General features: G+C 50.5%; 1 protein-coding gene across 8 annotated transcripts in view; it reads right to left on the bottom strand.

The window, feature by feature from the left end:
- Window positions 1–16263, bottom strand: part of Camk2b (calcium/calmodulin dependent protein kinase II beta) — an 89151-nt gene extending 72888 nt beyond the window's left edge. For 4 of the 8 annotated variants that reach the window (XM_036201158.1, XM_036201160.1, XM_036201159.1 and 1 more), the window contains exon 1: window positions 15978–16256. In XM_036201158.1, the coding sequence (XP_036057051.1) occupies window positions 15978–16042 (65 nt within the window). In that variant the 5' untranslated portion in view covers window positions 16043–16256. Of the gene's footprint in view, window positions 1–15977 lie in introns of all 8 variants that reach the window. The other 4 variants (XM_036201155.1, XM_036201156.1, XM_036201157.1 and 1 more) reach the window with 3 other exon arrangements.
- Between the last annotated feature and the right edge of the window lie 251 nt (window positions 16264–16514).

The following is a 16514-nucleotide window of genomic DNA, read 5'->3' as shown; positions in this document are numbered from 1 at the left end:
CTGTGCTAAGACAGTAGTCCAGAACCTAAGCTCTATGGATCTGGGAGTTGCACTTCACCCTTGGGCCTGTCCTGGATGTTTGAGCTCTGGCTCCATCATACAATGTGTAGAAGACGGTCCTAAAGGAACACAAGACATCTCCAAATGCAGAGGAGTCATCTAGCCTCAGGGTGAGAGCACAGACAGGGGTCAGGACAAGGATGCCAAGACAGTCTGTACTGCATGACAACTCCCTGGTCCAGCTTGACGACTTCAGCCTTAGATCATGCCAGCAGGAAGGGGTCACCTTGGATAGCAGCCTGTGACATTGAGACATCTGTGGGACATGAGCATCTGAATGTGTGCCAATGAGGAAGAGACTGTCCCAAATCGTGAGCTGATGGAGAAGCAGCCCAGCAGCAACTCCCACAGAAGGCCACTGGTAGCAACCACCCCACCACCTTCAAAGGCATCACTCCAGAGCCTGCCACATCCTCCTGGCAGGGGCTGCTGGCCACTGTGCCTGGGAAGGGACAGTGGGGAAGTCACCACGCAGAGACAAGAATTGCATCAAACCCCAGAGGGTCTGAAATTACCTTTGAACAGTGACAGCCAAGGCCGTGTTGGCTCATGAAGGACAGGCGAGGAGATATGACATGCCTAGTCTGAGGCAGGATCTCAAGAACCCTGGGCACTGTCTGAGCGGCAGCTACATTGAGAACACACAGCTTCCCAACTCAGCGAGTGTCTGCTCTGTCCCTCTCCTCTGCAAGGCGTGCGTCATTTAAAGTTTCTCACGACTAGGGATCTGTTACACTTCAGATCAATCCGATTTCACTTTTCTTGTTTTACTGTTTTGTTTTGGAGACAGGGTCTCTCTGTGTAACAGCTCTGACTGTCCTGGAACTTGCTTTGTAGACCAGGCTGGCCTTGAACTCACAGAGATCCGACTGCCTCTGCCTCCCGAGTGCTGGGATTAAAGGTGTGCACCGCCTCTACTCGGCTTCTTGCTTTATTCTTAAGGGATCTACATTACACGCAGATCTGTGTCCATGTCAGTTACAAGGCACTAGCCCATCCTGCAGGAAAGCTCAGCAGAAAGTCTCATCTGCAAGAACCAGGTTTCCACAGGAACCAAGGAGGGGCCCAAGGACTGCTCTGCTCCTGGTTTATAGGTAGGAGACTAAAACCCACAGATGCAAGGCAGCCCAAGGCCAAACAGACCAGCAGTTCATAGCACATGCTCAGCAGAAGAGAACACATAACATGCTCATAAAAATGTCCTCTATATACTGGCATTCAAAGCTGCATCATTCACATGGTGGATAGACCTCAGGTGTCCACTGATGGGTGAACAGATGCATGAAATGTGTCCACTTGGGCCATGGAACAGACTCAGGAAGGAGGTTCCTACACATGCTTCCACACGAGTGACCGTGGCAGACACTGTGCCGAGAGAGACGGCACGCTGTAAGCTCTCTCTCCTGCGAAGTACTTAGGAGAGTAACCTCAGAGGTAGAAGGAAGAATGGAGATTGCCAGGACTGGTGGAGGATGGGAAGTTAGTGTTCAAAGCAGGGGTGGTGGGGGAGTGAGCAAGCGTGACTGTCATACGGCAGTGAGTGTTGTTGATGCTACCGTCCGCATGTGTGCGCCATCACATGCTAAGTTTCATGTGTAGTTTACCACAGGAAAGAAAGAAATGTTCCAGTGGTATATGTGGCTGTGTCTCTGGAAATCTTTAAGAAATAATGAAAAGGGCTGGAGAGACGGCTCACTGGTTAAGAGCACTGGCTTCTCTTCCAGAGGACCTGGGTTTGAGCCCCAGCTCCGACATGGCAGATCACAACCATCTGTAACTCCACTTCTGGAGGATCCAATGTCCTCTTCTGCCCCTCCCCAACCCCTGCACACAGACACTTCATACAAGTGATGCACAGACACATATGCAGGCAAAACACATATACATAGGTAAATAAAATTAATTAATTAATGATTAAATTAAAACATTTTAAAAATCAATGAAAATTTTTTTTTAAATTTTAAATAAAAGACATGAAATAAGCTAGCTCTTGAAACACTGCCTTTAAAATGTTCTGTTTTGGTTGTGCAGTGCTGGGGTGGAATCCAGAGCCTCACACATCAAGAAAGTGTCTACCACTGCACTACACCCCCAGCTCTTAAAATATGTGTCTAAAAAGAAGCCCTACAATACTGTGTGACCAATCAAACCTTAGCCTCTGGTGATAAATACTAAAGATTCAAGGTGGGACAGGTCCTATAATGGTTCCAGGCAGTAAATAGTGAACTAAAAGCCAAGGGGATGGGATAAGCTTTCCACACAGGCCCTGGAAGCCACACAGAGCAGGCAGCCTCTGCCCCTCCCCAGCTCTAGCACCTGGGAGGGTACCTTGCCACAGACAAAGAGACAGAGACCCTCCGAACAAGACAAGTTATCCATCATGTCTGCCGCTGGCAAAGATGAGTGCTGGTCAGTTTAAAGAGAAGATGAACCTGAACCTGCAGAGGAATGGGTAGGGGAAGGGAACAAAAACCATGGATCTGGGCAGGACTTGTGGGTGAAGCATATTCTCCCCCCAGTCCCTGGGGGCTGTTGTGACAAGGAGGTGAGGAGAAAGGGAAAGAAACAGAGGGCCCTGGGTTGGTGGGGTCTTCATCTCTGCAAGAGAGCAGAGGCTGAGCTATGTTAGACTCTAGGGTCGATGAGACCCATGAGTCAAGTGTATATCCAGTCCATAGCGGCCTGATGACACCAAGTTCTCACTGACCTCAGGCATGCAGCCCATGGGAGCCCACCTCCCATCCTGCCACCCAGCCAGGGTCCTGAAAGGCAGCCAGTGCCCATTAGCTCTGGTCCACATCTCATTGATCCTCAGTTGACTTTCAGGCCAACCACCTGTGTGTCCTGGGAGGTCCACCACAGAGGAAACAGAACTGATGTTCTGGGACCACGCTTCCCAGAAAGAAAAGTGGATGCTGATGGGGTTACAAGGGCACAGAGTGCCAGCTCATGCTGGAGTATAAAAGGGACAATACCTCGGAAGGAGACTAAGGTGAAGCCACAGTGGAAGTGGAACCTTCAAGAAGGACAGTTCTGGAAGTGCATGGGACCAGGCAGACTTGTCCTCACCCCTGTCTCTAGAAAGGACGGGTGTGGTCTGAGTCTCCCAGTCACTAGAGTGTTTGCAGCTCTGGCTTGGCCCCGAGGAGATCCTAGGTCCTAGACACTTCTCACCTAGTGGGAACCTGACTCTGCCCTGCCTGGGGCCTGAGCTCCAGTCTGAGCTCACATCAGGCAGAGGCCCAAGGAACAGCTAAGTTTAGAGACACGGTCACCAGGCACCTGTCAGGTGCTCTGGTAACAAGAGTGTTTCTCACCGAGTGGTCTGTGAAGGCTTCCCAGCGGAAGCTGGCTGGACAGAGCTGGCCCTTCCACATCTACCTTCTGGGAAGTCTGCATGTTAAGGCAGGCCCAGGGCCTCTTGAGATACAATTCACAGAACAGCTCACCCAGTTAGAGTGTATGACCTAATGGCCTACAATATGTTCACAAAGGTGGGCATCCAGTACCACGATCTAAGTTTCACATTTCATCATTCTACTCAGTGGCCATCATTCCATATCCTTTCTTCCCAACTGAGGACCAGTGAGAGGCAGGCCAGAGCCAGTGGGTACCAGCTGCCTTTCAGGATCCTGGCTGGATGAGAGATGAGTCTTCTAGCCACTTGTGTGTGAAGGGTTCATGTGCACGTGGAAACCAGAGGAAAACTTTGCGTTTCCTTCAGGTGCCATCTACATTTTTTTCCCTGGGACACAGTCTCTTTTTGGCATGTAGCTCACCATGACGGCGAGGCTGGCTGACCAGTGGGCCCCAGAGAACCGCCTGTCTCTGCCGAGTTGTGTGTTTTCGTAAAACATGGGTTCTGGGGATAAAACTCACGTCCTCATTCTTGCAAGGCAACCGCAGTTCACCAACTGAGCCAGCCCACTCTGGCCATTTTAAAAACTGGGTTATTCATTTGGCTGTAGTGAGGGCTCCGAGTATTCAGAACACAAACTCTTACATACATGGTTTTCAAATCCGTTCTCCTATCTATCAGCTGTCTCCTTGATTCATATCCTTTGAAACACAGATGTTTTAATGTTGATGAAGTCCAATTTACCTGTTTTTCTTTTGTTGATTATATTTTAGTGCCATAGCTAAACAGCCATCACCTGATTCAAGGCCACGGGCTCACTCCTTTTCCATTAAGCACTTTATGGTTTTATCTGCTACATTGTAATCTACGACCCATCTTGAGATCTTCTTGTATAGATCAGTCTCAATTTCATTCTCTTGCGTTTGTACACTGTTTGACTGTTGGTTGGTTTTGAAAGCCAGTCTTGTTATATGCATCCTGTTACATACAATCCTGCCTCAGCCTTGTCAACTACGGGATTTATAGACGTGTCCCACCACAATGAACAATGACCCAATTGTCCCTTTGTTGAATGAACCATTATGCTTTCCCCCACTGAATTGTCTGGGTATCCTTGTCAAGCATTGACTGATGGGCAGGGAGCTAGCTCAGCAGTTGACTTGAATTCACAAGGTCCTGTGTTCAATCCGAAGCACCAGCAAAAACAACCAACCAAACAAAAACAGAGCATAAAGGTAAAGGTCTACTCCAGGCATTCAGTTTGGATTCACTAGTCTTGCATTATCTTTCTGCTGAAGCTACAATGTCCTGATTGTTCTTATCTGTATAGTTTTGAAACCAAGACACTGGATCCTCCAAGTTTTGTATTTTTTTTTTCTTTTATAAGATTGTTTTGGCTATTCTGGTTTTTTGTTTGTTTTTCAACAAAAGGTTTCTCTGTGTCCCTGACTGTCCTGGATCTCGCTCCTAGACCAGGCTGGCCTTCACAGAGATCCGCCTGCCTCTGCCTCCAAGTGCTGGGATTAAAGGTGTGTACCACCACTGCTGGGCCATTTTGGCTATTCTGGATCCCTTAAATTTCCATGTCAATTTTAGGATAAATTTGTCAAGTTTGGTAAAAAAAGAAGGACCCTAGAATCGTCTGAGTATCATATTGAAACTATGGTTAAGCTGAGTGTAGTGATGTACGCCTTTATTCCCAGGACTCATGAGGAAGAGGCAGGTGGATTTCTGTGACTGAATGCCAGCTTAGTCTACAGAGTGAGATCCAGGACAGCCAGAGCTACATAGTGAGCCCCTGTCTCGAAGAAACAAAAAAGAAAACAACAACAAAAATGCACTGTAGTTAAATTTAGACCATCTTGCTGCAGTTTGAATCTGAAATCTCTCTCGAAGGGCCCTGGAAAGGCTTGGGTGCAGCTGACAGGCTTTGGGGACTTGATGGATTCTGAGGCTCTAACTCACCAAGGCGTTAACCACTGATGGACTCGGAAGGTGAACACATCCCTGGAAGGTGGTAGAAGGTAGAAAGTGGGGTCTAATTGGAGGAAGTAGGTCACAGAGGTAGGGGCTGGCAAAGCAATTCTGCCTCTTCTGCCCACGTCCTGCCTCCTGTGTGCACTGAGGCAAAACCCTTTGTCCCAGCTGATGTGCCCACCATGACGGTGAACCTCACTGTGTGTGAGCCCAGAAGCAAACAGGCCAGTGAGCAGGCACTGCAACCTTGGAAGAACTGAGCTGGAGTCAGTCTCCCAGGAACCAGCCTCCTCGGGTGTCATGTTTCAGGAATGCAAAGGGGGCCACATAGCCCTTAATAGTCTTCTAACCCATGACCAGGGGTGATGTTCCATTTATTTTGGTCTTTACATGCTTTCAGCATGGTTTGTAGTTTTCAATGTGCAAATTATTCCCTTTATTTTATTTTCTAATTTTTTTTCCAGAGCTGAGAACCGAACCCAGGGCCTTGCGCTATGTGGTAGTGGGCATTGAACCCAGGGACTTAGGCACCAATGACCTTACCCCCAACTCCTCTTTTGTAAAACTTAGCACTATATTTTATTCCTTTAGATGTTATTGCACATAGAATTGTTTTTTAGACTTTATTTTGGGATTAAACATTGCTAGTGTGATGAATTACGATGCATTTTTATATCAGTATCCTGAAATTAGCTGCACCTTTTTTTTTCCTCTAACAGTTTTTAATGGATTTCTTGAAATTTTGTACAAGATCACATCAACTGCAAACAGTTTTACCTACTTTTTTCCAATCTGATTATTTTTTTTCTTGTAAAAATATCCCTGGCAAGAACCTCATCACTGTGATATATGAAAAATGGTGACGTCACTGTGGATTTTCATAAATACCTTCTGTCAAGTTAAAGAAGGTTTTTTTCTACTCCAGTTTGCAATATTTTTGTTGTTTAAATCAAGAAAGAGTCTATGATTTTGTCAAACGTTAGTACAGCTTGAATGCACATTTCACATTTAGCGCAGGTTCATGGGTTGAGGGCGTGGTCCCAGCTGGCGGCACAGTCTGGGGCACCTAGTTGGCAGGAGTGAGGCGCTAGGGGCAGGTCTGGGAAAGTGAAAGTCCAGAGCTGGCTCCTTCTAGCTCTGCTTCTGAGTCCTGTGGAGACATAGGAGCTCCCCTTTGTGCTCCCGACACCACTGTGCCACCCCCCTACCCCCGTACATACCGGCCCCCATGTGATGAACTGAAACCCCCCTGGAACTGTGAGCCAAAACCAGCCCTTCCTCCTCACGTCTTCTGTCGGGGACTTTGGCCCAGCAGTGAGAAAACAACTAGTAGAGGGATGGAGGGATGGCCTAGCAAAAGTGCCCACCGTGCAAACATAAGGACCTGAGTGCAGATCTCAAGCACCCACTTAAAAGCTGGGCAAGGTTGTGTGTCCATAACCCTAGCTCTGGAGTAGAGGAGGAAGAGCCGAGACAGGTGGATTCCTCGAGCTCTAGACTCAGTGAGAGACCCTGTCCCCAAAACTAAAGGCAGCTGAAGAAGGTATCTGATAACGACCTCTGACCCCAGCATGTATGTGAATCTATGCCTAGCACACCACACACATGTGTACACTCGTGTACACACACACACACACTACTGCACACACATACACACACAAAAAATTTTAAGTAGCTAATACAAATGCTTTGTCTGCGTCCATTGTGATGGTCACAGTGTTTCTTTTTTTATTCTATCAATACTGTCTGGTAGAGAGATTTCTTTCTGAATATTTAACCAGCGTTTGCCATTGGGGGATGAATCCAACTTGTCATATTGTATAGTCTATTTGTACATTGATAGGTTAGTGTTGTTAATTTGTTTAAAAAGTTGCATATGCATATATATAATTTTTGTTGTTGTTTTTCGAGACAGGGTTTCTCTGTGTAGCTTTGCACCTTTCCTGGAACTCACTCTGTAGCCCAGGCTGGCCTCGAACTCACAGAGATCCGCCTGCCTCTGCCTCCCCAGTGCTGGGATTAATGGCGTGCGCCATCACTGCCTGGCTTGCATCTCTGTTCATAAAGGATACCCACCTGTAGTTTTCTTCTAGCATCAGTGTCTAATTCTTTCTAGCGTTAGAACATTAACATGGTCCAGTGTCATTCCTGAAGTAAACTGGGACACCGCCCACAGAGGCTATGGTGATTTACTAATACAATCTCTAATACAGGTCTACTCTGATTTTCCAGTTCATCTTGAACCAGTAGTTTGTGTCTTTCTAAGAACCTGTTGATTTCACCTAGGATATCTAATTTGGCACACAACTGTTCACAGTATTTCTGTGTAACCCCTTCTGTTGGGATGGTAGTAATGTCACCTCTGTCCCAATTACAGCCTAGCATTACTTCTTCCCTGGCCCTACTACCTTTGTTTATAGAAGTACCCCTTCCTCCTACCTGATGCTCCAGGATTCCAAGAGGTGCCCATCTCTTGTTGCCCCAGCAGGTGCTCCTCACTTGTCCTAGCAGGTGCTCCTCACTTGTCCTAGCAGGTGCTCCTCTCTTATTGCCCCAGCAGGTGCCCATCTCTTGTTGCCCTAGCAGGTGCCCATCTCTTGTTGCCCGAGCAGGTGCCCATCTCTTGTTGCCCCAGCAGGTGCTCCTCTCTTATTGCCCCAGCAGGTGCTCCTCTCTTATTGCCCCAGCAGGTGCTCCTCTCTTATTGCCCCAGCAGGTGCCCATCTCTTGTTGCCCCAGCAGGTGCCCATCTCTTGTTGCCCTAGTAGGTGCCCATCTCTTGTTGCCCCAGCAGGTGCCCATCTCTTGTTGCCCCAGCAGGTGCCCATCTCTTGTTGCCCCAGCAGGTGCCCATCTCTTGTTGCCCCAGCAGGTGCCCGTGTTTTTTAGCTCTTATGTCTCTGACCTGTGTCTCCCCATGAGCAGGAGGCAGGCACCCTTGACTGTTTTGCTCACTATTACTTCCCAAGCAGCCAGGAGAATCCTGGCAGATGGTGAACATGCAATCAGGGTTGTTCAATGAATAAACAGGTCTGTGGGGGAGAATCAGGAGCAGACTATAACTACCACTCTCAAAAGAAACAACAAAACCCTCCAGTCTGACGGCCACTACCATGCCTAACACCAGAACCTAAACTGTGGCTGGCCCAAGCTGACACGCGCTGTGAGTGTACAATCACTGCAGGTTTCAAAGTCAGAACATACAAGGGAATGCAAAATATGTAATACTTTTTCATTGATTACATGTTGAAATGCATTTGAGAATATATGTTAAATATGTTATTAAAATTCATTTACAGTTCGGCAGTGGTGGCGCATGCCTGTAATCCCAGCACTCAGGTGGCAGAGGCAGGTGGATCTTTATGAGTTCAAGGCCAGCCTGGTCTTCAGAGCTAGTCCAGGACAGGCTCCAAAGCTACAGAGAAACCCTGTCTCAAAAATCAAAAAAAAAAAAAAAAAAAATCATTTACTGTTTCTCTCTTGATTTTTTTAAGTACTAGAAAATTTTAAATCTGTATGACCACAATTTCTTAATTCTAGATAGTGTGCCATTCTAGACAATGTGTATAGAGTAGGGATTCATGTTATTGTGCATTAACAGAAAACAAACAAGAATTCCAAATGTAGTTAGCGAGGCTTTCAAAGAACTGAGGAGATCAGGTAAGGTCATTGGAGACACCCAGCAGGTTTTCAAACCTCCTGATGTTTCTCCCCTCTTGTCTGATGAGGTGGGCTGGGGTGAGGCTTAAACACCGTCAACGACGGAAAGCCACAACCTTGCTCCTACTACACCCCTAAGTCCCCTAATAAATGATCTGGATCAAACCCTTCAGTCTCTGAGTATCAAATTACCTTAATGTGCAAGAAATAAAGGTAAGTATTCCATTACAAGATAGTGGAAGGATGCAAATCTCCTACAGGCTGGCCACTGGGCCTGCATAGGAAGGCTGAAGGCCCATGTTGCCACTCTCAAAGTGGCAAAATTAGCAGATCACGTAGACTAGCCATCTGGGTACCCCCGAGGACTGGGTACTGCCCTGAATGGGAGATTGTATTGTGGTTCTTGGAAACAGTTACAGAGTAAGGCTTGAGTGGCCTACGACATTGCTGAGCCACTGCTGAGCACCTACTATGCGCAAGGCATGGTCCTAAGCCATTGAATGTTGGCTCCTTGCTGCAAAAGGCACGGTCGATGTACATGTCGGCACATCCTAACAGCTGGCATCTCCCCAAGAAGAGAGCACACCTCTCCACTCTAGAGTTAAGGTGCGACTCACAGAATGGGAGGACAATGTTGGAGGGTTTCAAAGTCCACCCCTGTGCAACTGTGGACCTGGATCTTTCCTATAATGCAGTCTTAAATCACTGCCTAGCTCTTACCGATCTGTTCTAGAATTCAACAGAAATGTGTATCTGGCTTGACAAAGAATCACAATTTCGTTATTTTAGGATCATCATACCCATACTAAAGCATCCTGTCCAAGAGCAGCTGAGCCCTGATCAAGTTTATGACTCTAACCCAGGAGACAAAAGCCATCCCAAGTTAAGACAGCTGGTAACACCACCTTTGACAGAAAAAGATATTTTTATAGCCAATACATTCAGATTTTCCTATGCATAAAATATATGCTTGTATGTACTATACCCATATGATAATGCTTGAAAAACCAAGTTGATACATAATGCATTCTGTCTCGCCACTAACAAAGTGACTTCAGCTGTAAAAGATGCTTCACAAAGCTGGGTGTGACTGCTCAAGCCTGTAATCCCAGCACTCAGGAGGTGGAGACAGGGGGATCAAGAATCCCGGACCAGCTGCAGCTCAAGGCCAGTCTGGGCTACATGAGACCCTGTCTCAAAAAGAGAAGGACAAACCAGATGCTTTCCAAAGAACAAATCAGATTTCTTGTTTATAGAAGGGCTAGGAAAGTGGGGTTAGTTTTAGAGCTGTATTGTAAATTTCCAGCAAGGCCACAGATCTTGCTGGACCAGGAGATGCAAGCTGAAGGGGGTCTCCTTGAATCTCCATTCCTTCCTCCCTACTGAATTAATTACCTTCTGAGCTTCAGGGTGGCTCAATTCAGACTCCTAATCTCACTGTCCTCCACTTCTGGGAAGTCTCAGAAAGAAACAAAAATACCAAAATATATACTTTGGCTCTTCAAGGGAGACCTGGGACTCCATCTCCCTTATTACAAATGACCTTGACTTTGACAAGCATCCATGAGGGCATGCATTTCCCTTCCAGAGCCCAAAGCTCCACTGACTGAGCACACAGGCCCTCCTTCATCACCACGCCATGGTCCTAAAGACCAACTGGGCTCTGGCTTCAAATACAGGGCCCTTTCATTTTCCATCACATATCAGAGGATGGATGCCAAATTTGGGTTTTAAAAAGATAGCTGATAGATAGATGTACCCATCTCTCTTCTAAAGAGACACAATTCATGGCCATGGGAAAGACTTTCTAACATGAGGGGGCTCAGGAGATGACTCAAGCAGAAGGTAAAGCACTTGCCATGCAGGCATGAGGGCCGAGTTCAGCTCCCCAGCACCCACAGAAAAGGCTGGATATAGTTATATGCACCTTAATCCCAGCACTGGGGCGGCGGGGAGAGACAGGAGGGTTTCTGAGGCTTATTGGCCCGATAGTCTAGCCCCAGTGAGAGACCCTGTGTCAGAAAATAGGGTGGAGAATGACTGTGGACGACACCTGACTGGCCTCCACATGCTCCTGCACACACATGAACACTGGGGCAGAGGGCTGACTCTCTGACTTGAGGGTTGTTGTGAAGGTAAACGCATCACAGAGCCACATACATGGTGTGCCGGCCTGTTTTCAGATCACATACATGATGTGGCTATGTACAGTACTACAGCTGTACATACACACATACCCTTACGGTGACAGTCATGGTTCCTGGGGTGGGGGGAGTTAAAGCAAATCATCACATTTTACTGCATATAACTGCTATATTACTTGACTTTTTTTCATAACAAGACTATATTACCCTAGTTTGTTTAACGAATAAAATAAAATCCCAAGTCTTGCTGGTCTCAAATGGGGTCAGAGTGTTGGTTGTCAGGGAGAGGTGATAAGGAGAAGTGACATTTTCACAAAGGAGATGCGGACAGGGCCCTGGGTTTGGAAATGCACAGTGTACCACACCACTGGCTGGAAGGCAGTCGTGGTCCTCAGGAGCCTGGGGTCTAAGGGGACCACAAATTGGCCCAGAGTCTGCTAGCTGAGTGACAACCTTCCAAAGCACAGAACCAAGTGGCCTCTTCAGCTCCGATGAGCAGAACTGGATTTCAGAACAACCCCCACCCCCCATGGAAACCCTGGCCTTTACAAAGAGATGGAACTGCTCTGTGCCCCTCAGTCTCTCCCCCGTAAACCCGGAATGACCACGATACCTGCTCCAGAGATGCAGCATGTCAAAATAATAAGCACCAGAGAAGTACAAGGACCTGTCACCAGAACAGAGTCCGGCAGCAGGCATGCAGATGTATTCTTAGCAAAGTAGGTTATGGTATAAAAATACCATTAAATAGTAACTAAACTAGCATCACCTTAATGCGCATCTTGCCAGCAAAGCCAGCATGTGCAATTTCTTTTTAAATTACCCTATATTAGAGAATCAAGACCAGAGCTCATTCTGGAGCGGAGGCCATCAGGCAAAGGCCAGAGGTCCAATTACCCCTTCCCCTCAGATGACGCGAAGCCCACTCCAGCCAAGCCCTGAGACTCAGCCCCCAGGCAGGAGTCCCAGTCCCTGCTTTCCTATGAGTAAGTCATCCAGACCCAGGGTACACAAGACAGCAGAGAAGGAGCTGTGGGGACGTGGTTGGGGGCAGCCCTAGCCAAGGCCCTGAGGCAGAAAGGGCCTGGGGTCCTCCAGGGCAGGGGGGAGAGAGCAAACACAATAGGAAGCCCAAGATTCCTCCTGTACTCAATCCCTGAACAAGGTGGTGTCCGGATCTGAGCCGCCCCGGATGTCCTAAGTTTATGAAGTACCCGGCAGTCCAGAGCAGATCAGAAGAAACATTAACAGCGGACAGTGCACACACACCCCAGCCTTCTCTGGATGCTGACTGGGGGCAGGAGATGGAGTCAAGGACACATTAAGGTCAGTTCTGGGCCTATGGGGAGTGGGGCCAAGAATGGTGGGAGTCTTCTGGGCTGAAGATCAAGGGTGGTCTCCACAGCCCAGGCTTGGCAAGGTAGTAACCACAGATGCTGTTATAAAAATACCATTAAATAGGAACTAAGCTGTAGGCTGAGACCCCATGCCCTCTCCCCCAAAGTAGGAGTGTCCATGAACACTCCCGAATTATATCCAAAACTTATGGAAGTACTTTTCTCCAGGGAGACCACCCATATTTCAATAAGACAACAACCCTCTACAGTGGAAAACTCACATGCATTAATCCAGAACTTGCAATGACTTCCTGCCCATCATCATTTCCTACCTGCCAAAGACAGGTTGGTGCATCAGGCTCGTAGCCTGTAGAAGTGGGTATGGCAAGGCATGGTAAAGCCTCACCAGGAACCCTACCACCAGAGACAAACACCAAAGTAACTCTCATCCCTTGCACCAGCAACCATGTGCAGTGTTGGTCATGTGAGGAGCAGAGCAGATGATACACGGTGATCACATCATGATCACCATGTGGCGGCCATGGCCATGGCCTGTCAGCAGGACAATCCTGACTGAGAAAACAAGTTCTGGATTTATCCATAAAGTTATAAGAAAACTGGGAAGGATCATATGTTGATAGGGAATCCCTGTATCTGTATGAATGCAGCAAGGAATGGGGGTGTTTGAGCCAAGACAGAAGAAGAAAATGGGCTCCTTAATATTTATTTATCATACATTACTTGCTATAATTTTAAGATAGGGCTTTAAGATGAAATGATGAACAACTTTCAGTTCTGGGTGAAAAAGACACCAATGTTTATTGTTTCTAGGGTTTCTGGATTTTTAAAACACATCCGATAAGAAAATAATTGAGAATATTCCAAGGCCGCTCCATGTGGATGGAGGGCTTCCCCCCTTTGCATTGTGGTTGCTGTGGGCCCCGGGTTCACCGTGTCTGCGTCCCAGCATAGGAACCATCAGGCAAGAACCAGCTGCAAAGAAAGACACACACTGAGGTGTCTCATGGGCCAGGCCCCAGAGAGCCATTTCCCTCTGCCAGCCCACCTGCTGCCCAGGCCTGAGGAAGGACAGATCTGGATGTGAGACAGCCAGGAAGGGAGGAGGGGGAAGCCCAGAGCAACCAACCAAGAGCAGCTGTGGGCCTGGGACCAACCCTTTGGCCAGACAGGGAACTCAGCATCTCCTGACTGGAAGCCAGGAGCTACAGCTTTAAATAAACTTGGATGTGTCCACCTGGGGCTATAAAGCAACACCGACTGTGCCCCAGGCTCACCCAACATGGCTACTGGGGGGGGGGGGTGAGTTCCCACAGTTTATCCTGAGGGTATCATCCCCTTCATGCCTCTCCTTGCCCATCCCTGGGGCCTGGCATCGAGCAGTCTCCACAAAGGTATGCTGCGCTGAGCTGACCACTCCTGACTAGCTGGACCCTCCACACCAGACCTGGGGTCTCACCCTGGCACCTGTGTGGCGTCCCCACACTTGGGTGAGTGCTCATTCTCTTGTGCCTAGGGAAGAGCTGGCAGTCTCAGTCCTCACCTGTGTCTCCTGGAAATGTCACCCTTCAGCCTCCACTCCCCAGCAGGGGTGGCAGCGGCCACCTTATGCTGCTGCTCAGCACAGGACAGCTTGCATCACCGTGGAGAAGCAGACCAGCTAGGTGATCTGGAGATTTATGCTCTCTTTACACAGACTGCTCGGGAGATACCAAGCGACCCAGGGTGGGGATACAGGCTCCCGGGCACACGGAAGGTGACAAGAAGGTTCCCTAGGAAGGAGAGACTTCCCACTGCTCAGTTTTGACTGCTGCCACCTGCCCTGGCAGCACAGGACACAGCCACGGGGGAGATGGGCAACTGGCTGGGAAGAGCCCTCTTCGAAGCACCATCGCGAAGGGCTGAAGGGCTGCCCCCCACCCCATAACCTCGAGGGTGCCTCACCTCCACCTGAGGACTCCCAGCCCATCATCACCTCCTCCTCGCAGAGCACAACCCCCACCGGCTACTGGAAGCTTCTTCAATGACTCCAAGTATGAGGGGAGCACAGAGCTGGAGAAGGGGTGTTGGCATGGTTGTTCGGGTCCACCCAGCCTCGGTCCTTGCAATCTGACACAGGCTTCCTCCTGCCACTCCACTTGGCTCCTCACCCCCGCCCCCTAGGCCTGACCCAAATCCTCTGGGCACGTGCAGGAAGAAGTGGGGAATGCACACACCCCCACACTCCTCCAGCTGGGCACTCCACAATTATCAATGATCAGCGTCCCTCGCCCACCACAAGCTTTCAGACGCTTTTTTAGTAAAGGGAAAAAAAAAAAAAAAAGGATTTGCGGCTGGATGTGTAAGAGGAAATCTCGCCAGCGCCCCCACGGTGCAGGAGAGATGGGGGAGGGGAGAGGGAGTGGGAAGGAGGACCCAGCTCTGGAGTTATGCAGCTAGCACCTAAGGATGCCCCTGCAGTCACCTTAAATCAGAGAAGCTCCAGGCCTGACACGAGGGCACTGGGGGGCTTTGGTGTTTCGGCGACCCTAGGGGTAAAGGCAGGTCTGAATGCTGTAACCCACAGCTTCACCCCCATATTGCGGAGTAGCGTCTTTCCGCCAGGGCACCTGTTCCCCACGAGGCCCTACCCGAAATACGCCTTCAGAGTCCCTCCCCCAGCCCTCCCACCCCAGGAGAAAAATAAAATAAAATAAAATAAAACGGTCCAGAAGCCAACCTCTGTCTGCCTCGATGACCCTGAAATCAGAGGCCCAACTGGTTCCCGGCTTCACTCTCTCACCCCCACCCCATGGCCTGATCCTGGCTCCCTGACCTCGTCCACCCCCTCCAAATTCTTGTTTCCAGAAGAATCTGGGGGAAAAATCCTCCAGAACCCAGATTTCCCCAAGGGACCCAAGGCAGAAGCTGCTCCCACGCTGCTCCCCCAGAGCAGATGGGGCCACGCGAGGAGCAGGCGCGGAGCGGGTCCGCCACCGCTGCCGCCCGCCGCTCGGGTGGGGGTGAGGACAGCGCGCCCACACCGGGGGACGACCCCCTGGGGCCATGGCCGACCCCTCGGGCACTCTAGGCCTGGCAGCCGCCCCCGCGTGTCGCTTGTCTCTGACCTCCCCGCCGCCAAATGCGTCACGTCTGCCCGGCGCTCGGGGGACACCTGCTGCCGCCCCCGCCACGCCGAGTCCAGATCCCCAAGTCTCGGTCCCCGCCAAGCTATGGCACGGGGCAGGGCCGTACGCGCTGCGGTGGGGCAGCGGGGGCCCAGAACCCGAGGCGCGGGGGTCCGGGCGGCACAGAGCACAGAGCTTGGGCCCGCAGCCCGAAGGAGCCGGGGGCGCGCGGGGCCGCAGTGCGCGCGGAGCCGGCGGCGATGGGGTCCCTGCTCCCCGGGGTCTGCGGACAGCCCGCGCGCGCCGAGGCTCTTACTTGCCAATATCCTCGTATAGCTGGTACTCGTCGGTGAAACGGGTGCAGGTCACCGTGGTGGCCATGGCGGCGGCGATCGGGCTCGGCGTGCGCTCGGCTGCGCTCGGGCGGCGGCGACTCCGGCTCCCGCTCGCGGGCACGGCGGCGACACGGGCGCGGGCGCGGGAGACACCTCGGCTCGCGGCGCCGGGCGGGGGCCGGGCTGGGCTGCGCCGGGCGGCGAGCGCACGCGAGATCTGCTCGCTCTGTCCCCGCCAGGAGCGCGCCGCACACCTACGCGCGCAGAGGCGCGGGCGCCGCTGTCGCCGCCGCGCCCGCCCCGCCTGCCACCCCTTGCACGCGCCTCACCCGCACCCTACACACGCCTGCACCCGCACACGCACCGCACCCGCGCCTTGTACCTCCACTAGCGCCCGCGCCTGCACGCGCACTGCGCCCGCATCCTGCACCCGCACCGCGGCTCCACTCGCACACACGTCGCGCCCGCGCCAGCACCCGCACTGCGCCCGCACCATGCAATCCCACCCGTGCCCGCGC

Source organism: Onychomys torridus, chromosome 10, assembly GCF_903995425.1.
Source record: "Onychomys torridus chromosome 10, mOncTor1.1, whole genome shotgun sequence".
NCBI lineage: Eukaryota > Metazoa > Chordata > Mammalia > Rodentia > Cricetidae > Onychomys > Onychomys torridus.
Note: the sequence above shows the minus strand (reverse complement) of the source record. Positions and strands in the feature narration are given on the sequence as shown.